Source organism: Lissotriton vulgaris, chromosome 8 (assembly GCF_964263255.1).
Source record: "Lissotriton vulgaris chromosome 8, aLisVul1.2, whole genome shotgun sequence".
Classification (NCBI taxonomy): Eukaryota; Metazoa; Chordata; class Amphibia; order Caudata; family Salamandridae; genus Lissotriton; species Lissotriton vulgaris.
The window spans coordinates 697,273,923-697,300,661 of NC_141696.1; the positions used below are offsets into that span (position 1 = coordinate 697,273,923).

Consider the following 26,739-nt stretch of genomic DNA (forward strand, 5'->3'; position numbering starts at 1 on the left):
AAAATTTGGGAAGGAACTGTGGATGCAGGAACTTCTGACTGTTTCTCATATTGAATTCGGATTGTGCTCTCCATGGCTATCGTTATCAGGGTATTGATGTTTTATGTTCAGTTGTGTAGGGCTATGCCCTGGCCCAAACATTCCATCTTCAGACTTCTGAATCAAAGAGGTGTTATGAGGATTTGGAGACCCTTTGCTCGGAAGACTTGTGCTCCAGTATTAAAAGAGTTTGGGTACCTCTCTCCGAGATTAGTATGATATTTTATGTCTTCCTGAGGCTTAAGAGAAGTTGACAATGAAATTGGTGGAGACTGCTTCATATACAACTATGTTGTAGTTGACGGTGGAATAGTTGGCAAGATAGATGTCTAAAAGGTGATCGCAGTTGACAATGCTATAGATAAAGCTTTGATGACAAAGTTAACGTCAATGTTCTCTTAGGTGCGGATCGCCGTCAACATTATAGTGGATGTTTTTGTAATCGTCATTGACAATGTTGACTGTAAGGACTGGGCTTGAATGATCCTCTTTGGCAAAGTATCATGGTTCTTCATTGACGAAAATCCAGTCAACACTATTTTTGGCGACGAAATTGTCATTGATGGTCCTGATAACTAAGGTGGTACAAAAGGGGGTGGTGATGGACGGAGCATCTGAATCAATCAAACACTCACACCCAGTCAAAAGATCTGGTTTTAATCCATCACCGTTCTTTAGCCCACTCTGCCACCCCAGTTCAGACATGGCTATATGCAAATAAGTCTGACCCTGTGCCTCATGGGAACAGTCCAGCCCGAACTGCCAAGCCATGTCTTCCCTGGACCGGAAACAAGCTTCCGAGGACCGGTTTCTGGCATTCAGGCCGCCTTCAGCCCGGCTTGCTTGAATCCAGTGGCAAAGTGAGCAAGGGACTCACGTCTGAGCATACCCTGCCACACTTATGGCGGCCAAAAGGGGTACAAAAGGGGGTGGTGATGGACGGAGCATCTGAATCAATCAAACACTCACACCCAGTCAAAAGATCAGGTTTTAATCCATCACCATTCTTTAGCCCACTCTGCCACCCCAGTTCAGGCATGGCTATATGCAAATCAGTCTGACCCTGTGCTCATGGGAACAGTCCAGCCCGAACTGCCAAGCCATGTCTTCCCTGGACCGGAAACAAGCTTCCGAGAAGCGGTTTCTGGCATTCCAGCCGTCTTCAGCCCGGCTTGCTTGAATCCAGTGGCAAAGTGAGCAAGGGACTCACGTCTGAGCATACCCTGCCAAACTTATGGCGGCTAAAAGCGGTACAAAAGGGGGTGGTGATGGACGGAGCATCTGAATCAATCAAAGACTCACACCCAGTCAAAAGATCTGGTTTTAATCCATCACCGTTCTTTAGCCCACTCTGCCACCCCAGTTCAGACATGGCTATATTCAAGTCAGTCTGACCCTGTGCCTCATGGGAACAGTCCAGCCCGAACTGCCAAGCCATGTCTTCCCTGGACCGGAAACAAGCTTCCGAGAACCGGTTTCTGGCATTCCAGCCGTCTTCAGCCCGGCTTGCTTGAATCCAGTGGCAAAGTAAGCAAGGGACTCACGTCTGAGCATACCCTGCCACACTTATGGCGACCAAAAGCGGTACAAAAGGGGGTGGTGATGGACGGAGCATCTGAATCAATCAAACACTCACACCCAGTCAAAAGATCTGGTTTTAATCCATCACCCTTCTTTAGCCCACTCTGCCACCCCAGTTCAGACATGGCTATATGCAAATCAGTCTGACCCTGTGCCTCATGGGAACAGTCCAGCCTGAACTGCCAAGCCATGTCTTCCCTGGACCGGAAACAAGCTTCCAAGGACCGGTTTCTGGCATTCCAGCCGTCTTCAGCCCGGCTTGCTTGAATCCAGTGGCAAAGTGAGCAAGGGACTCACGTCTGAGCATACCCTGCCACACTTATGGCGGCCAAAAGCGGTACAAAAGGGGGTGGTGATGGACGGAGCATCTGAATCAATCAAACTCTCACACCTAGTCAAAAGATCTGGTTTTAATCCATCACCGTTCTTTAGCCCACTCTGCCACCCCAGTTCAGACATGGCTATATGCAAATCAGTCTGACCCTGTGCCTCATGGGAACAGTCCAGCCCGAACTGTCAAGCCATGTCTTCCCTGGACCGGAAACAAGCTTCCGAGGACCGGTTTCTGGCATTCCAGCCATCTTCAGCCCGGCTTGCTTGAATCCAGTGGCAAAGTGAGCAAAGGACTCACGTCTGAGCATACCCTGCCACACTTATGGCGGCCAAAAGCGGTACAAAAGGGGGTGGTGATGGACGGAGCATCTAATCAAACACTCACACCAAGTCAAAAGATCTGTTTTTACTCCATCACCGTTCTTTAGCCCACTCTGCCACCCCAGTTCAGACATGGCTATATGCAAATCAGTCTGACCCTGTGCCTCATGGGAACAGTCCAGCCCGAACTGCCAAGCCATGTCTTCCCTGGACCGGAAACAAGCTTCCGAGGACCGGTTTCTGGCATTCCAGCCATCTTCAGCCCGGCTTGCTTGAATCCAGTGGCAAAGTGAGCAAAGGACTCACGTCTGAGCATACCCTGCCACACTTATGGCGGCCAAAAGCGGTACAAAAGGGGGTGGTGATGGACGGAGCATCTAATCAAACACTCACACCAAGTCAAAAGATCTGTTTTTACTGCATCACCGTTCTTTAGCCCACTCTGCCACCCCAGTTCAGACATGGCTATATGCAAATCAGTCTGACCCTGTGCCTCATGGGAACAGTCCAGCCCGAACTGCCAAGCCATGTCTTCCCTGGACCGGAAACAAGCTTCCGAGGACCGGTTTCTGGCATTCCAGCAGTCTTCAGCCCGGCTTGCTTGAATCCAGTGGCAAAGTGAGCAAGGGACTCACGTCTGAGCATACCCTGCCACACTTATGGCGGCCAAAAGCGGTACAAAAGGGGGTGGTGATGGACGGAGCATCTGAATCAATCAAACACTCACACCCAGACTTGTGCTCCAGTATTAAAAGAGTTTGGGTACCTCTCTCCGAGATTAGTATGATATTTTATGTCTTCCTGAGGCTTAAGAGAAGTTGACAATGAAATTGGTGGAGACTGCTTCATATACAAATATGTTGTAGTTGACGGTGAAATAGTTGGAAAGATAGATGTCTAAAAGGTGATCGCAGTTGACAATGCTATAGATAAAGCTTTGATGACAAAGTTAACGTCAATGTTCTCTTAGGTGCGGATCGCCGTCAACATTATAGTGGATGTTTTTGTAATCGTCATTGACAATGTTGACTGTAAGGACTGGGCTTGAATGATCTTCTTTGGCAAAATATCATGGTTCTTCATTGACGAAAATCCAGTCAACACTATTTTTGGCGACGAAATTGTCATTGATGGTCCTGATAACTAAGATGTCTCATCAACTATTTATTTTTGTCAAGCACATGAGGTATTTTCATCTTTGGTGTTGGTGGTTCAGATGTTGATTTGGATTTTGGCTGGAGCAGGATTATCTCTTCTGATAAAGAACTTTTGTCTTTGGCTTTCTTGTTTACCTTCTTTGGAGGTTCTTATAAAGTAAATGACATTCTTTCGGAATTGCTTGTCTTCGGCCTCTGTCATCTGAATGTGCCCTTTTTAGGTATTTCTCACGCCTTTTTGAGGCGGAGTCTAACTCTACATTGGAGCATGGAGTTGCTAACATTTTTACTTCTGCACCCATCTAAAAATCCTTCCCTCCCTGTCTTTGAGGATTTTAGGAGAAAAGTTGTGACATAGCTTATATTCCCTTATGGTTAGGTTACAGGCAATAAATGGAGTTTTTGTAAGGGTCCTCAAACTGAATCCTTTTCTTGCTACAAGTCCCACAAGGGAACAGTTCTAGAATCCATGATGGAGTTCATTAGCTCTTTTTATATTTCTTCATTATCACAACAGAAATTCCATCACATGAACCTGCATTGTTAAAACACCCCACCAACATGTTGTATTTCAGACATGACAGATATTCTTCGTCAGTGATTCACTGAAATTAAAAGTCCTTGGACAAAAAATAAATAAAAATAAAGATAAGAATTAACTCCATTGAGGCTTTGCAGTTGTTTCGTGCAGTATCCAAACTACAACTTCACTGACTTCAGCGTCAGTCGTTGTCTGCTTGTTCTCAAATACCAACTGTTTGCAGATCAAACATGTTCAAAGATCACACATTTCCACAATTAACTTCTGGGATTACGTGGGGGTGGCATCACAGAATGGGCAAACTAATGGTCTAGGTGGCTTATAAAATCAGCACACAAGGAATTATTTCAAGACTCCATACACTTTCATTAGGTCTCTCCAATCTATACATTGAAGTTGCAACACTTTAAAAAAAATTCTGCCTTCTACATAACCCTGCACTGCCAGTTGAGAAATAAGCCTATGTTATGCTCCGCCCGATGCTGAGTAAGTGCATGTATTCACCCTATTTACAAGGGTGTACAAATGGTAAGAAGGCTCCTTCCAGACCACTATGGCAACAATATATATATATATACCTCACAGCGATTATTCTAGATATGACCAATATATTGAAACTAAAGAGTGTGTTCTTGAAATGGTGGGTCAACTACTAAACGCCCATTACCAGGACCAGACATCACAATCTCTGGGGGAACGGAAAAGAGAATTTCTAGATTCATATAAATTTGAGAAATGTATGTGCTTAGCCCATCCACAGTCATTAAGACTCTGTAGGGTTTGGTCCAACATTGAAATGAAGTATCTGGCTGAAACCCTTATTATGTACCGATGTACTCAAGTCATTTTCAAGACCCTTCATTCCATTTTTGTGATGGTGAGGTTCTGGGTTTTATTATTAATCACATACTTCCCACTACACACAATAATTTCACTGTGTTATCATCAGCAATAACCCTTTTTTGGAATTGGATTCGTAAGCAGAGTCCAATAGGATTTGGAAGGATCGGTGTCTTTTTTTCAGAATCTCATCAACATTTGGGCCAAACAAATATGATCCAATAATAGTAGGTTTAAGTGATACATTATTGTTTCTGGACAAAAGTCTGACACAATAAGTCAGGCTCTGCAGCATAAATGAAGAGTAATACTGAGCCGAAACGTTAGATACGTTTGCCTTATCCAATGAAGTACAAATGGCTGCATCAGAGGCCTCTGCCTTCCTCTGAACTACACTTTTATATAGAGTCCTAGGAAAATATAAGATCTATCTAATGAATAACCTAAACAATAGACAAACTCACGGCTGCACCGGTGTCTGCTCACCATCCCACAATGTCTTTGTACTGCTTTCTTAACTGGGGGAGAACATTCAGCAGAACCAATGTTGAACAAATGCTTATGAGTCGAGCAGGATATACTATTGTCTTAGGTTCCATATGGCCTGACTGTATATTGGGTTTTGAAGGGCAACTTTGGACTTGTGCTCCCTCAAAGGTAACCTTTATTGTTTTTACTGGACTTGGTTTCATGACCGTATTAAGCAATGGCAAATACTGCGCAATGTTAAATACTGTCTCTTCTCTCACTGCTATTAAAAGTTCCATTTAAGAAGTGACCTTTCACCTTCGTCTCCATATGCATAGTGACCCTCTGATGGTAAGCTGATCATTGTTCACAGACATGTCACCTGACAGTTTACACAGTAATACCGCCTTCTTCGCGTGAGGGCTCCATCTGGTATTTGTTCCATGCATTAAACTCCTGCTCAACTCTGCCCTTCGTCATGATCATGGCCCTGGCTCCCTCATTCTGATCATTCGGTCCCCTGTCCACAAGGATATGTTAAGTAAGAGGAGGCCTTATAGGAGATGACTTGAGGTATCCCTTCTTAAGGCTTGAATGTCTATGCATAACCGTACCTTTCTGGGGTATAGGAAAGCAGCACAGTTTTAGTAAAAATTGTAAGCGAATGTTAGCTCAATAGGCAAAGCAGGATGCTTTTGTTTCACAGGATTCAAAATCGTTGTGGAAATATGGGTTGCTACAGTAACACCGGTTTCAGAAACCATAGAAACTGTTCTTTAAGAATAATTGATTTCAAACTATATGTCCTCAATTTCTTGTACCATTGGTCGTCGCCCAGTCAAGTTAAGTCTGTTGTTAACTGATGACGGTTTATCCGATTTTTTAGGTGATTACTGATTTTGAGATTAGGCCTATATTCGAAGCTGAACCGGCACCCTGGAAGCATGTGCCTCTACCTTCGCGACAGGAAGGAAAGGGTAATTCACTCGAGGTTGATCACCGCATTGATGCATCTGCATATTTTCCCAGGAAACAAGGGTCGAAATCTGAAACTGGCGGGTAACAATGACAAGGGATGTTCACAATTAAGCTGAAAAGATCATAAAGAGTAAAACAGCGCTAGTCAAAAACTGGGGAAGGAGTGCACGATTTGACAAATTAAAAATAGTCGCTGTAAATTCAAAAATATGACTGGTCAAAAAAGAAGCAGACGAGAAACCACTAATGTAAGCCTCCCTCCCCCTCTTCAGACGAATGAGCTTTTGTTCGGAAAATTAAATATTATATGTCATCACACACAACATAATGCAAACGTACATGGTCTCCAACATTCAACACTTCGTGCCATGCAAAATGGTCCCATTCCCAAGCTCCCTTAAACATAGCATTCGACACCGATGAACTCTTTGGCCCCCAAACAAAGCACCCGCAAACATTTGCCTTGTGACGGGGGCATTCGGGCTTGGTTTCTGAGACGTGAACTCACTTGATTCCTGCTGTGAAGTGGCAATGGCTGGCAAGGTGGCGCTGACAGGGCTCCCATTGTCGCTCTTCACAGATGGATGTGACGCGTCGCTCGCGAGCTGCTCCGGGATGGCCTCTTCAGCTGGGGGCGAAGCGGGAACAAAAGCCTCGTTAGTCTCCAATTACAATAGAGATGGCCGCGCAGTGTGGGAATGGGCGTCCTCTGAATAAGCAAGCTTCAGACATGAAATTAATTAAGAAATCCCTTCCTGGGACTCGCTAGAGGCAAACAGTGGACAGTCCAGATGGAACGCTTTCAACATTTCCAGGCTCAAATATCTGGCATTGAAAACATGCTTACGTAACAGGTGCTAAGGACTGCATCGGCATCAGGCACGATTTCTTCAGATTGTTGACAAACATAAACATCACATGAACAAACGTTCCTAACATTTTCTAAAAATGAGCAATTAACGAAAATGTTTGAGCATATGGATTATACTTCATACTTTGTTGCCTTCTCACAATGAATGAAACGGAAAAAAGGAAAATTCTGTCGGACATTTTTTTTATTTGGTTCCAAGAACAGTCTCCGTCGTATTTCGCTCACAAGAAGGCAACTACCATAATCAAAATATCAACAGATAAATACGCGACAATTAGAGGTGGGAGAAGCCACTGAAAATTGGAACCAGGCGCCTGGTTCTGCTCAGCTCAAAGTCCCCTGAGAACCATAGTACAATGGAAGGAGACGTGGCAAGAGTAGCTAATACTAGAACATGGGAACCAGGTTCGAACCCCGGCCTCACCTCAACATTCCAAGACTCACCTTATCTCCCTGTGCTGAAATAAATGTAGGGTATTCTGAGTCAGTTGTGATCCGCTCTTATGTCCTTGGGCCAGGTTTACACTATGAAAAACTGTCAAAATTGTGGGTTCTGCCTGTTTCCATATATGCCATGAAATCCATGAATTAAATATAAAGCATCACACATTGATGTGAGAAATATATACACATCTTCTCCTTCTTCATTATCACTGGACATCACCTTCAAATACTGAGATCAGGATGTGCGCTGAGCAAAAACCTCTCGTGCTTTATTTAATAGACTATAATGTTGCTCTATCTATAGTAAGAATCTAATCGACATGCATATAGGATTCACATGACAAATGTCTTGCCTCCGTTCACGAACAGCATAGTCATCCAGGCGGAGGGGCAATAATGTTTCTAAGCTCATGTTTAAAAGCTCTCCCTTTTAATCATTACTTCTTAATGCTGTGCTATAATCTTACGTACTTAGGTGAAAGGCTTCAACATGTTAAAGAAAGGCACTTTTGGGGGCGTGGCCAACTGCCGAACATGGCGGCAGCTTAACCCGGGAGCTCCGCGAGGCAATCCGGCCCGCACAATAATCCGCATGCACATCCGTATACTGACCTGCCTGAAGGGGTGAAATCGGCCCCGGGGACCGAGCGGCACATAAAGAGCCGCTTCCAGCGAAAATCCGACGCCGGAAAGTACTCCATCCATCGATAGTGAGACGAGGCCTACAGCAACTCGGCAGCCCCGGCCCTGAGTTCGGGGGCGTGCCGACCGGAAGCGCACCTTCTCCGGCCGGGAGGACTCGGCATTACTCCTCCTTGCCTGGCGCTGAGCTCCACTACGGCGCAACTAGACAGACGACGCCTGGTTCGGCGCGGACCCACCACAGCACTGACCATTACTCCGACCTGCCGTTGGAAAGGAAGGCAGCCTTCACCGTGGTGGCACCGGTCCCCGGCGGCCCGGCGGCTACGGCGACCATAACGCGCGGCGCCACGGCCCACGTGGAGGAGACAACTTGTACGGAGTCCGGGACCTGTGCACGCCGCCATCGACACAGCAACGACCTCTCTGCTGAATACAAGCACGCCATCATGACGGGCAAGAACACGAGGAGCATGACGGCGACGCAATCAAAACTGGATAAGTTTGCTTATGCCCATAACAACCACTCACAAGGTCCAGGTCGGCACTCAACCGGTGCTTCCTCTGACACCAACGGGACTGGGAAAGTCACACTGGAGGCCATCATGAGAACTCTCACAGACGTCCAGGCGACGGTTGGCACAATCTCCACGGAGGTGAACCTGATGCGAGCAGATTTCAAAAAAATGTCGGAGAGGGTGTCGCAAGTAGAGGTGGTCACGAAATCCCTTATTGAGGACACTTCTGACCTTCAGGTGGCGATGGAACGGCTAGAAAAGACGACCAAACTACTGCAAGAAAAGCTGGACGATCAGGAAGGACGCTCAAGACGGAATAACGTCCGTATTCTGGGCCTGCCGGAATCGGAGGGAAAAGGTGCCATGGACCTGTACATAGAGGATCTTATCAAGACAAAATTGCAACCTAAGGGACTTTCAACCTTCTTCTCCGTTGAAAGGGCTCATCGAGTCCCCGGGGGTACGCCCCAACCAGGGGCTGCACCGCGACCAGTGCTGGCCAGACTCTTTAACTATAGAGACAGGGACGCCATTTTGCAGGCAGCCAGGGTGGCGCCGCCGGTGAAGATCCTGAACTCCACGCTGGCGTTCTTCCCGGACTATACGGCCGAGGTAGCAAGGCGTAGAAAATCCTTCAATGCGGTCAAAAAGACTTTGCGAGACAGGGAACTACCCTACTCGATGCTCTTCCCCGCCAAACTGCGGATTGTGGCCGAGGGAAGGACGTGGTTCTTCGACAATCCTGAAGTAGCACGAGAATGGCTGGATGGCTGGAGACCGGCAGGCAAGCCTCAACGCCCGCGCAAGGACCGCCAGGATCACCGCAAGGACAAATCGCCGGAGCGCCGCGAGCCCAGCCCGGCCACTGAACAGGGCGCGGCCGGGGGCCTAGACTCCGATCTTGAAAGGGATCCCTTTGATTCAGGTCAGCCTAGCAGGGGATGAATGACAACGCTGGAAGCATCAAACGCTGAACTCTACACTTGGGACCTTGGGCCGATGGAACTGAGTAGGGCGGGTTATGGCCGGTGCCTGTAGGGGACTCACCAACCCCACAAGCAAGTAAGACCAGATAGGGGGGGGAAACAAGCACTCTGCCAAGTTGGGGAAGCGGGCGGGAACTCGTCCGTGGTGCAGGGGAGCAGGGAGGGGGTGGAGGGATGGGAGTTACGAAGTTCAAGTTAAAGTTAAGTTTCATGGTCATCGTCATCTTTATTGCAATCTCACAGGGCATGAATGCACTGCACTCTGTGGGCGGCGTGCACCGCCTCCACAACCTGACACCTTTCTCCGCCTGATAATGGGGAACACGATTCGTAACACATGGCACAGCGTGATCAAACTACACCAGCAATGGGTACCCCTGTAACGACGATAGTGCCCCCACTGAGGCTCCTCACCTGGAATGTCAGAGGGTTGGGAGATAAAATAAAAAGGGGTTTGGTGCTGCAAACTGTTAAGCGTGCTCGGTCTGACCTAGTACTGCTGCAGGAAACACATTTAGCGGGAATCACCTGTAAGGCCCTGAACAGGCGTGGGTACACCATGGCAGTACACTCCGAATTTACCTCGGGCTCCAGGGGCACAGGGATACTCCTCAGAAACAACTCCCCCTTCCTGGTCACTAGCCACAAAACTGATGACCAGGGCCGGTTTGCAGCACTCTCAGGCCAGTGGGAGGGGAGGGCCGTGAATGTGGTGTCTGTCTACATCCCCCCCGCACTACACGCTATAGCCCTACCGGCGCTTAGCCGATTCCTTATTGATCTCCCCGAAGGAGATGTAATCATGGGGGGAGATTTCAATGCCATCACTGACCCATTACTGGATACTTTTCCCCAGCGAGCTCGCCCGAGAGGAGCCGCAGCTCTACCGGGCTTTTTATCTGCTATGGGCCTCACGGATGTTTGGCGTCACCTGCACCCTGCTGCGCAGCAATACACGCACTACTCCGCACCCCATAACTCCCTCTCCCGAATCGACTACTTTTTCACTCTGGGGGTTGGCCTGAGCTCTGTAGATAGTATTGACATCCTGCCGCGAGGAATTTCTGATCACTCCCCGGTCTCCCTTCATATTTCCACCAAGGATTGTAAGCGGGGTAGGCTATACCCGATCTATCCCAACTATTTGCAGGTCCCTGGCATCAAGAAGAAGCTCAAATTAATCACAACACACTACTTCACTGAGAACACGGGATCGGTCGCCTCACCCTCAATTCTGTGGGAGGCGTATAAGACGGTCCTCAGAGGGGCTTCCATATCAGCCATTACTGGGCATAAGAGAGAATCGAGGGCCACACTGGCCAATTTGGAAGTAGCCTTGCACACGGCGAACACTGCGCATATGTCAGACCCCACTCCTGAGACGCTCCATGAACTGCAGCTCCGCCAGCAGCAACATCAGGCACACCTTACCGTGATCACTAAAGGGCACCTTGCGAGTACAGCACACAGAATCTATGATGTGGGCGATAAGGCCGGGAAGATGCTAGCATGGCTCGACAAGCGGGGTGGCAGCAACAAGGGTATTCATGGCCTCTACGATACGAACGGCACACTGCAAACTCACCCAGAACACATAATTCAAACTCTAGCCTGCCACTTCCAGAACATCTACACACCGACACGGCCAGTCACTGAGCGGGAAGCCATGGCCTCCCTTAGCAACATCCATGTCCCTGTGCTCTCACCAGAAGCACAGCAGGAACTTGAGGCAGACCTCACGGTGGAAGAGGTACAGTTGGCTATACAGGCGTTACAGTCCGGCAAAGCCTTAGGCCCGAACGGGATTCCTGTGGAGTGGTACAAAGCGATGGACTCAATCCTGGCCAAACCCCTCCTTGACATGTTCAATGATAGCCTACAAAAGGCGCTGCTCCCACTTGATCAACGCACGGCCACCATTGTGGCTATCCCGAAACCGTCTAAGCCGCCAACCGACTGTACCTCGTACCGACCCATATCACTGCTTAATACAGAAGCGAAGGTCCTGGCGAAATTACTGGCCAGCCGCCTCACCAAACATCTCACTACCCTGATCCACCCTGACCAATCGGGCTTTATGCCACATAGAAGCACGGCACTTAATCTGAGGAGGGTCCACGGGGTGTTGGCAAAGGCGCATCTACTACAGGAACAGGCTGTGATACTTTCCTTAGATGCTAAAATGGCATTTGATTTAGTTGAGTGGGAATACCTCTTTGCTGTGCTAACCCGCATGGGCTTCGGGCCCCTGTATTTGGCATGGGTGCGGCTGCTCTACACCAGGCCGATGGCGCAGGTGGTTGCGAACGGGCGTATATCCTCAACCTTTCCACTAGGGAGAGGAACGAGACAAGGGTGCCCGCTGTCGCCCCTGTTGTTTGCGATAGTGCTAGAGCCGCTGGCGATCCTACTACGTGAGACGCCATTATTTAGAGGAATCGCATGGAACGACGGGTGGGAAGACAAGGTCTCCCTCTACGCCGACGACATGTTGGTGTACATGACTGACCCGACTGGAGGGGTACCTGCCCTCTTGGCGATCTGCGATGAACATGGTAAAGCGTCCGGGTATACCCTGAACTGGACCAAGTCGACACTATATGTACTTGCCGGCCCGGCTCCGGTATTGCCGGCTACCTGCCCTCTTAAAGTGACCGCCTCCTCTTTCAAGTACTTGGGTATTTATGTAACGAAAAATGCTAAACAGTTCTATGACGAAAACTTGCAGCCGCCTCTGCAGCGATTGCGTGCAGATGTCCAATACTGGGCCTCGCTGCCACTGACCCTCCTAGGGCGCGCAGCTCTTTACAAAATGATGGCTCTCCCGAGGTTTCTGTATGTCCTGGAGAACTCCCCCTATTTGGTTAGCCCGCAGTATTTCCGACGAGTGGCAGCATTGGTCTCCAACCTGTTGTGGAGTAACGGACCGGCACGTATAGCACAGGCAAAACTGGTGAAGAGTTGGTACGAGGGAGGTATCGCACTACCCAACCTCCAGTTGTATTACTGGGCGTCACAACTTAAAGTGATTAATCACTGGATTCACGTTTCCAGAGAAGACCCCGCATACAAGGCAGACTGGTCGCAACTGGGGACTGAGGGCATGCTCTCAGTACTGTATAATTACGCGAAGGTCAAGACCCTGCTAGGCCCAACATTCCACACAGCAACACTCTGGCACACGGCGCAGGCACGCCTGGGATGGAAGGGGAAGATCACTAGGCTGACGCCCCTTTGGGATACCAAGGCACTGGGCACCCTTAGGGCCTGTAAAGGCTTTGCGAGATGGGACGACATAGGGATCTCGGTGGTTGGGGACCTCTGGGACAAAGACACGGTTGTTCCCTTCCAACACCTTCAGCAACAATACGACCTAGGGCCCAATGAAACATACCGCTATGTACAGATTCGACATGCACTTCTGCGAGCCATCCCACCCGACACGACACTCCCAGAGTCCTCACCCCTTGAGGATAGACTGCTTACCGAATACATGGAGCAAAAGGCAACCTCGCTCACATATAAGAAATTAATTAATAACATGCCAGATCCCACACACAAGCTGAAAGAGAAATGGGTGGCCGAGCTAAACGATATGGATGAAACGGAGTGGAATGAGGCATTAGCCTCCCCAAGGGAGGTGGGCATCTCAGCCAGATTCCGCCTGATACAGCTTAAGGTGCTACACCGCACCTACTACACACGCACACTGCTCCACAGAATACATAGGGCGCAGCACCCGTACTGCCTTAGGGGATGCGGGGAGGAGGGGACTCTCCTACACACATTTTGGGAATGTCCACAAATAAGGGAACTATGGCGTCAAATTATGCGAACAGTCTCTCAAGCCATGAATGTGTCTGTGCTCCCGGAACCTCGCAGGTGCCTACTGAACATTTGGGAGCCAACGGACCTAAACAGGTATGAACAGTTGTGGGTCACCCTGGCAGTGACGGTGGCTAAACGCGACATTGCACAGAGATGGGGGGCTCCGGAGTTACCAACGGTGGCAGGGTGGACAAGAAATATGGACCTTCTCATGGTTAAGGAAAGAGCAGTGTATGTATTGAGGGCCTGTCCCCGCAAATGGAACCGGGTGTGGCTGAAATGGAACGCATATAGAGGTGACCCTTGTGAAGCTTTGCCAGAGGGAGAGGACTCAGACTCGGAGGAGGAGGATGATTAGTGGCCATGGAGGACCACTGTGCACAGGGGAGGGGCCGGGAGGAGTAATGCACGCTCCAACACTCTAAACGCAATGCTGATTTTGTGAGCATGTGAGAAGGTATAGAAGATTGTACACAGACTCTGATATCAAGATGACGATTGTTTGGTTTTTTGTTTGGTTTTCTTTATATTTATGAATCCCCGCTCCTGCGCTGTAAGAGAAAACTCAGCCTTCTGTCCTGGAATCATGTGGGCGGGGTGGGGTTTCGAGGAAGGGGATTCACTGGGCCTTGTGCTACATATATTTGTTTCTTAACCTCACTTACTAGGCCCTGCATATATACGGTAACTGTTATTGTACACTATGTTACGTACTGTCCCCGCTTGGGGAACGAGCTACTGTTATGTTACTGTAATGCCATAATGACGTACTGCTATCTCTTCTGAATTCCTGACAATAAAGAATTTTCAAAAAAAAAAAAAAAAAAAAAAAAAAAGAAAGGCACTTTTTTAATTTTGAAGAGACTACCATATTTTTACTTGTGCCCTAAGGTAACTATAACTCGCCCCCCCTTACAGATTTTTCATCAATACATTTATATTAAATGTTGCAATTATATTAGTAAAGATGTAACAGATGTCATGACTGATGTAATATGTGGGGTAATTAGCAGTGCATTGCGAGGGCCTGAATTATAGTTACATTAGGGTAGGAGTTATAGTTTCGTGAGATAACTATACTGAATTCTTATGGTTTTATGTGTGTAAAATCTGAACCTAATTATAATATCCTTGTAGACTTTGTTTTTTTACTGAATTTCTAAGGTTTTGTAATTCTATTTCCTAACTATAATGTCCATGTAACCTTTGGTTTTTGCAGTGAATTTAAACGTTTTTAAAATGGTATTTCCCAACTATAACTTCCTTGTAAATTTCTAGGTAAAAAAAAAAAATGTAAGGAAATATTTCATTTCCATACGTTAATCCAACCGACGCCTGAGGCCAGGCCCAGAAGCCAAATCCCCCACATGCAGCTAACCCCATGCTGCGTGCAGCTTTTGGCCGTGCGCAGTGCGTGTTTGGCCACAAGGCCTGGTCTGTGGCCAGGCCCTGTAATCAACCGCCCATAGGCAGCCAACTCATGAACCCCTCTCTGGTCGCTTTTTGCCAGGGGGAGCGCAAACCCAGGGCCTGGTGCCTAGTTAAGAGGACCCGAGAACCCCATCTACCGGGACATGGTGCATTTTTTTGGGAGGGGGGAACATGGCGCCCCTCTCCAGGCCAATTTTGGTCCCTGGGACTGTCACTATATTTACGGGAAAGGGGGACATGCGCCCCACTACCCAGGTGATTTCAGCTCCAGGGACCCCATCCCGTGGGGCCAGGCCGTACTGCAAAATGGGGCAAGGCAGTATGCAGCCCCACTCCCCAGGCAGATTTCGGGCCCGGGCATCCCATTCCCCTGCGGCCGGTCATATTGCAATAGGGGTAGGGTGCACACAGCCCCCCCCCCCCCCCCCGGGCTGGTATAGGACCCAGCGTTCCCATACCCCGGGGTCAAGCACATTTGTTAGGGGGATGGGGGCATTGGACACCTCTCCCTGGGCCGCTTTTGGCCAGAGGGAACCCATCCCCGGGGCCAAGCACCATATTAAATAGAGAGGGCGGCAAAGTGCTCCCCTCCCCGGGCTGATTCCAGCCACGGGGACTCCATCCCCCGGGAGCGGCACATTTTGTGGGGGAGGGGGCACGTGCCCCCCTCCCTGGGCATATTTTGGCCCCAGGGATCCCGGTGCCTTGTTTTAGGGGAGTGGGCACAGCCTCTCTCCCGGGGCTGATTGTGGCACTGGGGCCCCATGGCCTAGGGGCCCACCACTATATTTATGGGGTAGGGGGCACAAGGCTCACTCCCGGGCCAATTTTGGCCCCTGGGACCATATCCCTAGGGCCCAGCCATAATGCAAAAAGGGGGAGGGGCAAGCAACCCCCCTCCATAGGTTGATTTTGACCCCAGGGACCCAATGCCCCAGCCATATTGCAATAGGAGGGGGGTACACAGTCCCCCTTACTGGACCGATAAAGGGCCCCAGAGACTCCATCCCCCATGCCAATGTACAATGGTGCAGGGGGCTGCGCCCCCCCTCCCCCCTTCAACCCAGCGCCGATTTTGGCTCCAGCGACCGCATCCCGTGGGGCCCAGCCAACAGAGAGTGAGTGCCCTGTTGGCCACTCAGGGCATACACCTCACTATGGGTGGGGGTCACAGGAGGAGCCCCAATTCCTCCATGGCCTCAGAAGGCTACCCGCCTCCTGCAGGAGCCGACATTGCTCCCACCTTCATGGAGCAGCTAAAATGCTGCTGTCAGCGGGAGGGAGCAATCTTTCATGTGTTTCCCTGCACGATTCAGTGCGGACAAGCAAACCCATTAAAAGTCTGCTCTCAGCGAGTGGGGAAAGACAACAGGAGTATAACCCGTAGATCAGATTGAGATCTGGGCGTACATATGTATTTCACAACAATATCTCAATCGGATTCAATGAAGCGGCAGGTATATATGTATGTACAAGACATTACAAAAGCACGGATAAAAGGAAGAGAGACAAAAAATTTCAGTTTTTGGGAAAGTGCATAGAGCATCATATATTGAAGAACACATTTTATACAAGACAGTTAAAGCAGGACTGTAGGCATAGAATGTGGTGGCAACCCAAGGGGGCTTTGTGCACTAGGTGATAGTGGAGCAAAGAGTGACGACGCAAGTGTCAAATGGGTGAACACAGCGAAGGACGCAAGGTGACAACGTGAAAGAACAATATGTACAAAGACAATGGTTAGTCCTCAATAAATGAGCGATTAATCTTGGATTGGGAACCAAGGTAGATGATGCGTCATGAGTCACACTGTATTGAGGGTCGACGGCGTTTCGATCCTATCTAGTCAGGATCTTCATCAGGACCGGGTTGCCAGTTTTAAGTCAGTGAGGTGCGAATACTGGCCAGCGTGTTCCAGGATGGTCCAGTAGCGCGGTGTGGGACTAACCCTGTTACCATGTTGTAATGAGGATGTGGATCCAGAGGGTATCAGTAGGTGCTTGACAGAGTCCACAGTAGAATTCAAAGTAGTTGGGACAAAGGCACAGAAACGGAGCCCCGTTCTGGCCCGTGTAGGTTGTAAGGTGAAGGATACGTTTAGGAGGCAGGGTCGGGTTACTCAATCCACTGCCTAAGTCTCGTCAATGGTACCGGTTGGTAGAGGTCCACCGTCGAAGTCCGGGGGTTGGTGTGCGCTCGGGATCTGGTTAGTAGATTAGATTAGATTAGGCGCTAATTTGATCTACCAGTAAAACTGTATGTCTGTTGAATAGTAATGGTCATTTCAATTGAAGATTTGTTGTCTGGAATGGAAGTATGCTACCACACCATGCCTACTTCACGTTACCCCACACCACTCTACTCTGCACCACTCCACACCACTGCAGTCTACTCTGCACCACGCCACACTACACCACTCTACACAGCGTCACTGCGCACTACTCCACTCTACGCCTCTCTACTCTATGCCAATGCACTCTACTCTACTATGCACCACTGCACTCTATACCACTCCACGCCGCTCCATTCTAGGCCACACTACTCTGAAACATTGCACTCTATGATACTCCACTCTCCGCCAATGCATTCTAATCTGTACCACTCCACCCTACACTAGTGCACTCTATGCAAATCCACTCTACGCCACTCAAATATCCCTTGCACTCTACTCTACTCTGTGCCACTGTCCTCAACTGTGCACCACTCCACTCTACTCTGAAACAATCTACTCTATGACACTGCGCTCAGTGCCACTGCACTCGGTGGCATTCTACTCTGCACCATGCCAATCTACACCACTTTACTCAAAACTAATGCACTCTACGCCAATCTACTCTGTGCCACTATAGGTTACTCTGCAACACTTTACGCCAATGCACTATATGCCAGTGTGCTCTATGCCACTCTATTCTACTCTATGCTACGACACTCCAAACCCATCAACTACAAACCACTGCACTCGACGACAATCAACTCTGCAACACTGCACTGTCTGCCACTGAACTCTACGCCACTGTACTTTACTCTGAAACAATCTACTATACGGCACTCTACTCTATGCTATTGAACTCTAAACCACCCTACTCTACGCCACTGTGCTCTATGCTACTACTCAATGCCACTGCACACTACCCTGCCCCACACCACTCTACCCTGCCCCACTTCACTCTATGCCACTTCATTCTACTCTGAAACAATCTCCTTCACGCAACTGCACTCTATGCCCCTGCACTCTAGACCACTACTCCACTCGGCGCCACTGTCAAGTCAAGTCAGTCAAAAAGATTTATATAGCGCGCTACATACCCATAGGGTCTCAAGGCGCTTGAGGAGGGGTGGGGAATTACTTGTCGAATAACCAGGTTTTAAGTTGCTTTCTGAATGCTAGGTGGTTCTGAGTAAGGCGAAGGTGAGTAGGAAGGGAGTTCCAAGTTTTAGCTGCCAGGTAGGAGAAGGATCTGCCTCCCATGGTGGTTTTGTTGATGCGAGGTACAGTGGCAAGAGCTTGGTTGGAGGATCGTAGCTGACGGGGGGGGTGTAGAAGGACAGTCGTGTGTTGAGGCATTCAGGTCCAAGTTCGTAAAGTGCTTTGTGTGCGTGGGTTAGGAGGCGGAAAGTAATCCTCTTATTTACGGGGAGCCAGTGGAGGGTTTTCAGATGACCAGAGATGTGTTCTTTACGCGGGATGTCTAGTATGAGCCTGGCTGAAGCGTTCTGGATGCTTTGGAGTTTTTTCTGGAGTTTTGCGGTGGTACCGGCGTAGAGGGTGTTTCCGTAGTCCAGGCGGCTAGTGACCAGTGCGTGGGTGATCGTTTTACGAGTTTCGGTGGGGATCCAGCGAAATGTTTTTTTGAGCATGCGAAGAATGTTGAAACAAGATGATGAAACGGCGTTGACTTGTCTGGTCATCGAGAGTGAGGAGTCCAGGATGACGCCCAGGTTCCGTGCGTGGTCTGTCGGGATGGGTGCCTTTCCAAGGGCCTCTGGCCACCAAGAGTCATCCCAGGCGGAGGGAGAGGTGCCTAAGATGAGGACTTCTGTTTTGTCGGAGTTCAGTTTCAGACGGCTGTGCTTCATCCACTCGGCTACTTCTTTCATTCCTTCGTGTAAGTTGGTTTTGGCGGTGTTAGGGTCATTGGTGAGTGAGAGGATCAGTTGAGTGTCGTCAGCGTAGGAGATGATGTTGAGGTTGTGTTGGCGAGCGATGGTCGCAAGGGGGCTCATGTATACGTTGAAGAGGGTGGGGCTGAGAGAAGATCCTTGTGGTACGCCACAAATGACTTCAGTGGCATCTGACTTGAATGGTGGGAGGCGGACTCTCTGGGTTCTTCCAGTGAGGAACGAAGTGATCCATTACAGTGCTTTTCCTTGGATTCCGACGTTTCTGAGGCGTTGTAGGAGGGTGCTATGACAGACTGTGTCGAAGGCTGCGGAGAGGTCGAGGAGGATGAGGGCGACTGTGTCTCCGTTGTCCAATAGAGATCGAATGTCGTCAGTTGCAGCGATGAGCGCGGTCTCAGTGCTGTGTTTGGCTCGGAAGCCGGACTGTGAGGAGTCGAGGGATTTGTTGGTTTCGAGGAAGGCGGCGAGTTGATTGTTGACAGCTTTCTCGATGACTTTGGCAGGGAATGAAAGAAGTGAGATAGGGCGGTAGTTTTTGAGTTCGGTGGGGTCAGCTGTGGGTTTCTTCAGGAGGGCGCTGAGTTCGGCATGTTTCCAGCTTTCCGGGAAGGTTGCGGAGTTGAAGGAGCAGTTGATGACGTCTCGGAGGTGCGGTGCTATAATGGAGTCTGCTTTGTTAAAGATGTGGTGAGGGCATGGGTCTGTGGGGGATCCTGAGTGGATAGAGTTCATCAGACGGATGGTGTCCTCAGTGGAGATTGGCTTACAGTCGTTGAGGATGTTCCGGGGGGGGTGGGGGTCCTGCAGGGGGTTGGGTGGGTTGGTCTTCGGGTCGGTTGTCGAAGCTGTTGTGAATGTCTGCAATTTTGTTGTGGAAGAATGAGGCTAGGGAGTCGCAGAGGGCTTGAGAGGGGGTGATGCCGTTGGAGTTGGCCGAGGGGTTGGTAAATTCCTTGACAATGTTGAATAATTCCTTGCTGTTTTGGGCGTTGTTATCTAGTCGGTCCTTGAAAGCGGCTTTTTTGGCGGTCCGGATCAGTTGGTGGTGTATGCGGGTGGCGTTTTTGAAGGCGTCCTTGGTGCTGGTGGTTGGGTCTTTTTTCCAGGCCTTCTCAAGGGAGCGGCAGAGTTTCTTGGATTTCTTAAGATCATCGTTGAACCAGGAGGCCTTCTTGCTGCCTAGTTTGATTTGTCGTTTTTTCAGTGGTGCTAAGATGTCGGCGCTGTTGGATAACCATTGGGTGAGGTTGGTGGCTGCTTGGTCTGGGTTTGAGGAGTGGGCTGGGGGGTTTAGAAGAAGCGAAGAGGAGATCTGGTCGATGGTGATTTTGTTCCAGTTTCTTTGCAGAGTGGGTTGGGGGTGGTTGTTGGAAGTGGGCTTGTTGTAGGTGAAGTGAACGCAGCTGTGGTCAGTCCAAAGGAGAGCTGTGGTGTGGCTGAAGGAGACATGTTTGCTGGAGGTGAAGATAGGGTCGAGAGTGTGACCTGCAATGTGGGTGGGGGAAGTGACAAGTTGTTTGAGTCCGAGGTTTGCGAGGTTGTCCAAAAGGGTGGTGGTGTTGCGGTCTTTGTTCTTTTCAAGGTGAAAGTTGAGGTCTCTTAAAAGGATGTAATCCTCGGAGGGGAGCGCGTGTGGAGTGATGAAGTCCGTGATGTCTTCACTAAACTGTATGCAGGGTCCTGGTGGCCTGTAGAGGAGGGTGCCTCTGAGTGTGGTTTTGGGGTCTATGTGGATCTGGAAGTGAAGGTGTTCAGAGTTGGCGAGATTGACGTCTGAGCTGGTTGAGATGCGGATGGATTTCTTATGGTCGATAGCGATACCTCCTCCTGTGTGGTCGGTGCGGTCCTTGCGTATGATCTTATAGTCTTCCGGGATGGCAATGGTGATGTCTGGGGCAGAGGAGGAGTTCATCCATGTTTCTGTTAGGAAGGCGACGTCCGGAGAGATGGTGTCTAGTAGATTCCAGAGGTCAATGGCGTGCCTGTGGACCGAGCGGGTGTTGAGCAGGATGCATTGTAGGTGGTTGGGGTCGGATATCTGTTGTGCAATCGTAGATGATGAGTTGTTCTTGGTGCCGTTGAATTTGCAGGAGTTGCATGAGAAGGGTCCGTGGGTGTGTCCAGGAGCGGCTTGGACGCAGTTGGGGGAACGGCCGGGGTTAAGGGCTAGGAGGGTGGTGGCAGCGTAAGCAATGCGGGTGGGGTGGGCATTACGAGGACCAGGGGGTCTGGCGCTGGGCGCGGTCCAGGCGCGGACGGGCGTAGACGGGCTTACCTTTGGCGCACCTTCGGCGTGGCCGTAGCGCGTGGACGCTGCGCGTTGGAACATCTGGCATTTAAAGGATAGTGGAGGGGGCGGAGCGTGGGAGGGTCAGCAGCTGGGAGGCGGTAGCGGGGAGGAGGGGCGTGCCTGGGAACAACAACAACAGAATACAAAATGGAGGTCAAAGGGGAGGCGAGGCAGGGGCAGCAAATCGCCGGAGTCACCGGGAGTGAAATTGATATATTGCAGTTGCTGGTAGAAGTAAGCATACACACTCAATTATAAAGCAGGGCGGGCGGCGCTACAATTTCAAGCGCTATGAGAGCCGGTCTAATACAATGCGGAGCCTACGTTATAATTAGCAGCTTCTGAAATAGCACTACGCGTAATATGGAGCCTACGTTATAATTAGCAGCTTCTGAAATAACACTACGCTAATGTAACTGAGCGCAGGCGATACCGTAGTGTTCAGTTAGGGCTGCGATGATCACCAAGGGCAGGCAGGCAGCAGCAGCAATGGGAGAGGAGCAAGGAGGGAGCAACCGGTCAGGAACGAGTCCGGGCGGTCACAAGGGAAGAGAGGAGGTGGCGAGCTCTATGAACGTGGGTGGGAGGGTCAGCAGCTGGGAGGCGGTAGCGGGGAGGACGGGCGTGCCTGGGAACAACAACAACAGAATACAAAATGGAGGTCAAAGGGGAGGCGAGGCAGGGGCAGCAAATCGCCTGAGTCACCGGGAGTGAAATCGATATATTGCAGTTGCTGGTAGAAGTAAGCATACACACTCAATTATAAAGCAGGGCGGGCGGCGCTACAATTTCAAGCGCTATGAGAGCCGTGCTCTAAGCCACTCTACTTTAAACCACTGCACTCTATGCCAATCCACTCAACACCAATTTACTTAAAACCTATGCACTCTACGCCACGCCCCTCTGCACCATTGCACTCTACATCAATGCACTCTACGTCACTCTATCCTACTCTGCAGCAATGTACTCAAGGACACTGCTCTCTGCACCACACTAAGTCACTGCAATCTACGACACTCTCTGACACTTTACTCTGAAAGACTACATTCTCCGCCACTGAACTTAACACCACTCTACTCTGCACCACTGCATGCTATGACACTCTACACCATTGTGCTCTACGTCACTGCACTCTACCACACTCTATTCTACTCTGCACAACTGTACTCCATGCCAATGCACTCTATGCTGCATCACTCAATAGTACGCCACTCTAATGCAATGCACTGTATGTCACTATGCATCACTCCATGCCACTCTAATCTATTCTGCACCACTGCTCTTCCCACCACTGCACTCCAGGCTACACCTCTGCACTCTTCCCTGCACCACTCCACTCTATGCCACTTCACTCTACTCTGAAACAATCTACTTTACGACACTGCACTCTACGCCACTGCATTGTTCTCTGCACCACTCTACTCTGTCACTTCACTGTAAGCCAATGCACTCTACACCCCTTTCATCAAAACCAATGCACTCTACGCCACTGCACTCTATGTTAATCTACTCTGCACCACTGGACTTTAAGCCACTTAATCCTACAACCCACCACTCTATGATGCTCTACTCCATTAAACTCTACTCCACTCCACTCTATGCCACTCAACTCTACAACACTCTACTCCACCCTATGCATCTCTACAATACCCCTCCACTCTAGGACGCTATATGCGACTCCCTCTATGCTAATCCACTCTAGTCTACAACACACTGCTCCACTTCACTCTAGGCCACTGCAGTCTGCTCTACGCCACTCAACTCTACAACACTCAACCCCACTCTGTGCCATTCCAGTCTCCTACATTACTCCATGCCACTCCACTCTACGACAATCTACTCCACTCTATGCAAGACCCTGTACGCCACCCCACTCTGTTCTACAACACTCCATGACACTCTATAGCACTCCACTCTACGACACTCTTCTCTACTCTCTGACACTTTACTCAACTGTATACTACACCAAGCCACTCTCCTCCACAACATAACACTCCACTATATGACAATTAACTCCACTCTATCCTACGCAACTCCACTTCACTCAATGATACTTTAACCCACTCCATGCCACTGTTTGACACTCCATTCTACACTGCTCCACTCTACGACACACTTCCCTCCACTCTAGGCAACTCTGCACCACAAAACTGTACTAGACTCTATGCCACTCTATGAGACTCTACTCCACCCTATACCTGTACAATATACTGTACAACTCTGTGCGCACTCTATCCCGGGATACTCCAGAGTACAACAATCTACTAACAACACATTACGACACAGAGCTCCACTGTACTCTATGAAACCCCACTCCAATTTATGACACTTTACTTGACTCTACATTACACCACTCCACTCTATTGCATGTCACAGTACGAGGAGGCGCTAATCCTCTCTATGACACTTTACTCCACTATACGCTACACCACTCAACTCTTCTCCTCTTCTCTCTACAACACTACACTACACTCTACGATACTATACTGTAAAACACTACACTGTACTACATTGTCCTCCTCTGTACTGTATGACACTCTATAAAACAGAACTCCACTCAATGATACAGGACTCTACGTTTTGAAACAGTTTTTTTTAAAAAAAATTGAAATTCAATGAAATAAACTATGGTTAAAAAATAGTTATAGTTAGGAAAATTGTATTTATTCTTTCTTTACAAACCAAAGAAATGACACAAACATTAGAAATTCTAAAGTTATAGTTATACCTTAAATTTGCAATGTAGGCACCAAATTTAAATTATTATAACTTGTTTTCTTCTATCTAGACAAACCAAACTTAAGGTACATAAAAAATAAAAAGTTGAGTTACAATTATACCTTAAATTTATAATATATGCACCACCTTCACATTATTATAACTAGCGCTCCTCCATGCACACTGTTTTCAGCTTCTTAACCACAAAACAATAACTATAGCTCGCCACTCTACTATGCACTGTGTTCTCAGAAACGAAACGATGGGATTTGAGATGCCATAAGATTTGTTATAAATGCTATGATTCCAGATGGTATAAGGAGCTGGGGTTCGCGGGCAGAGGCCCATGACACCCGTGACCCCACTGGCTTTCTTGCCAGAACCCATTCTGGTAAAATAAATCAAATGAAGCTTCCAAGGAGGAGGTGGGGCCCTCTTGAAAGGAAAGACTTTCTTCAGACCTTCTAAAAAAGTCTCTAATGACTGGAATTTTGAAAAAGTATGCCTTAGTTTGCCCTTCTACGTAAGCTGTGACTGCAGCAAGATAGACTTTAATGGAAGAGAACTGCGGTTTTGATTGAGCTAGATGTAATAGGTATGAAAGAATGACATTGCACTAGAAGATAATAGGATTATTGCATCTCAGTTTATATTGATTTTGGATGTCGTTGCATAATTGAGGAAGGTTTATATGTCCGTATTGTCTGCCAAATTCAAGGACGTCAGGGTCAATTGGAATAGCTGACCCCGAGATGTGGTCAACTAGTTCAGTTTGCAAAGCAAAATCCTGTGTGGATTGAGAGACATTTGCAGCGACCTGGATGCCACCATTGTCTTGCCAACTCTGGAGCAATGAGGATAATTTTTGCTTGACAATACTACAGGTATCAATGGAATCGGAAGAAAGGCATAAAGTAATGTCCTCATCGACTAGTTCATCAAATGGGCATTGCCTAGTTAGATGAGTTACAGAAGTTTGAATTCAAAGTCTTGGCATTTTTTGTTTTGAGATGTTGCGAAAAGATCTATCTTTGAATAGAACCAATTTATGAAGATTTAATGAAGAATATTCATGTCTGGAATCCATCCATCACTTTCCTCGCAGACCCGCCTTATAAATCAACTTGATGATTTAGGACTTTTGGTAAGTATATTAGTTCTATTGTTAGACCTATGCCTAAAGTCTAAAACCAGACTTTCTGTGACTCCAACCACAGAGGTCTTGATCTTCTGGACCCTTGCTTGTTTAGATGGTGCATGGTCTTTATCTTGTCTGTTTGAATAAGAATTCGGTTTGTTGTCAGAGATGGTAAGAAGTCCTTGTGAGCTAGACGGGCTGACCTTTATTCTAGGTAACTGACGCAACAAGAAGAATCCTTCTCTGGCCAATGGCCTTGCATAGACAAGAGCTCCCAGATGAGCTCCCCACTTGAAAGAAGTGCATCTGTCATAATAGTTTGAGCTGAAGGTTCTTGTTGGAAACAGGTCCTTGAAGTAGGGTTGCTCTCTTGCATCAACAAGAGAGAGCTTGGCTTGCAGATATCAATATGTAGAGATTGGCATCCCAATTGTTCTTCTGAGGCCACTGATCTTCCAGACACTGCTGGACAGTAATGAAGTCGCAGACCCTAGTAGGCGGTAGATCTGACATTCTGTTGGATTGAAAGTCTTCAGTAGAAGATCCTTGCTCTGTGTCTCATGTTGATCCCAGATAAGACAGAATGTGAATGGGAGATCTGAACTACTAATTAAGAAAGCTTATTTGTAGACCTAGATTGAGTAATGATTAAGTTGTCAAAAATTCCTATTCTCCTTTTGGTAACTGTGCACCTTTATGAAAATTGAAGTTGGTTTTGTTGGAATCAGCTGTAGTATTGTCTTGAAGTGTAGAGAAGTCGTACGTTACGACAGCCGACACCTACTTGTCTTTTGCAATTTTCCCCCCAACTCTTTTAAGTATAAAGATACCACTCCCCACCTCGGAGTGGTTAACAGAGAAGGAGATATTGAGGTGTCACTGACAGTTGTTGGAGGTCCGGCGCCCTGAAATGCTCGAAGGCTAAGATTAGCAGTTTTATTTCTAGAGCCTCTCAGTTAACAGGGATATCTCTAGGCCTGCTGTTGCTGCCGCTGATAGGGCCAGAAAGTGGACTGGACCCTATGATGGCTATAAGGGTGGCTTCTACACTTGTACAGGAACTTAAAACATGTTTTCATCTCTTTAAGATTCACCTCCTTTGAGTGTTTCTGTCTTATTCTTCATTCTGAACATCTATTCTTCGGCAAACTGGCCAAACAAAGAGGAGTCTTAAAATGGGATGTTCAAAATATTCTGTTGTGAATCGGGCTGTGAGGCACAACGAAGAACACTCATCGTGACTCCATGGTAATATCTGGTAGCTGACAATAACAGTTAGTTCAAGGTCACACTAGTGACCTGTCTTTACACTAATATGCATTTTATACCCATTTACTCTAAGTCTTGCCTGTGATGATCTTGTATGTCTTCACCAAATGATTAAAGGCCATCCCAAATTTCTGTCATAGCAACCAAGGAGGGCTGTGACCAGTATTAGAAATGTATCCTCCGCCAACTCCAAGAAGCCTGGCACCAATGGAAGGAGGGGTCTT

The 26,739-nt window shown here is 48.4% G+C and overlaps 1 protein-coding gene across 2 annotated transcripts in view; it reads right to left on the reverse strand.

Annotated features, from left to right (window-relative positions):
- The window catches only part of OFD1 (OFD1 centriole and centriolar satellite protein), a 718,676-nt gene that overhangs the window by 186,696 nt on the left and 505,241 nt on the right, over positions 1-26,739 (reverse strand). For both annotated transcript variants that reach the window (XM_086934564.1, XM_086934563.1), the window contains exon 19: positions 6,767-6,886. In XM_086934564.1, the coding sequence (XP_086790690.1) occupies positions 6,767-6,886 (120 nt within the window). The remainder of the gene's footprint in view (positions 1-6,766; positions 6,887-26,739) is intronic.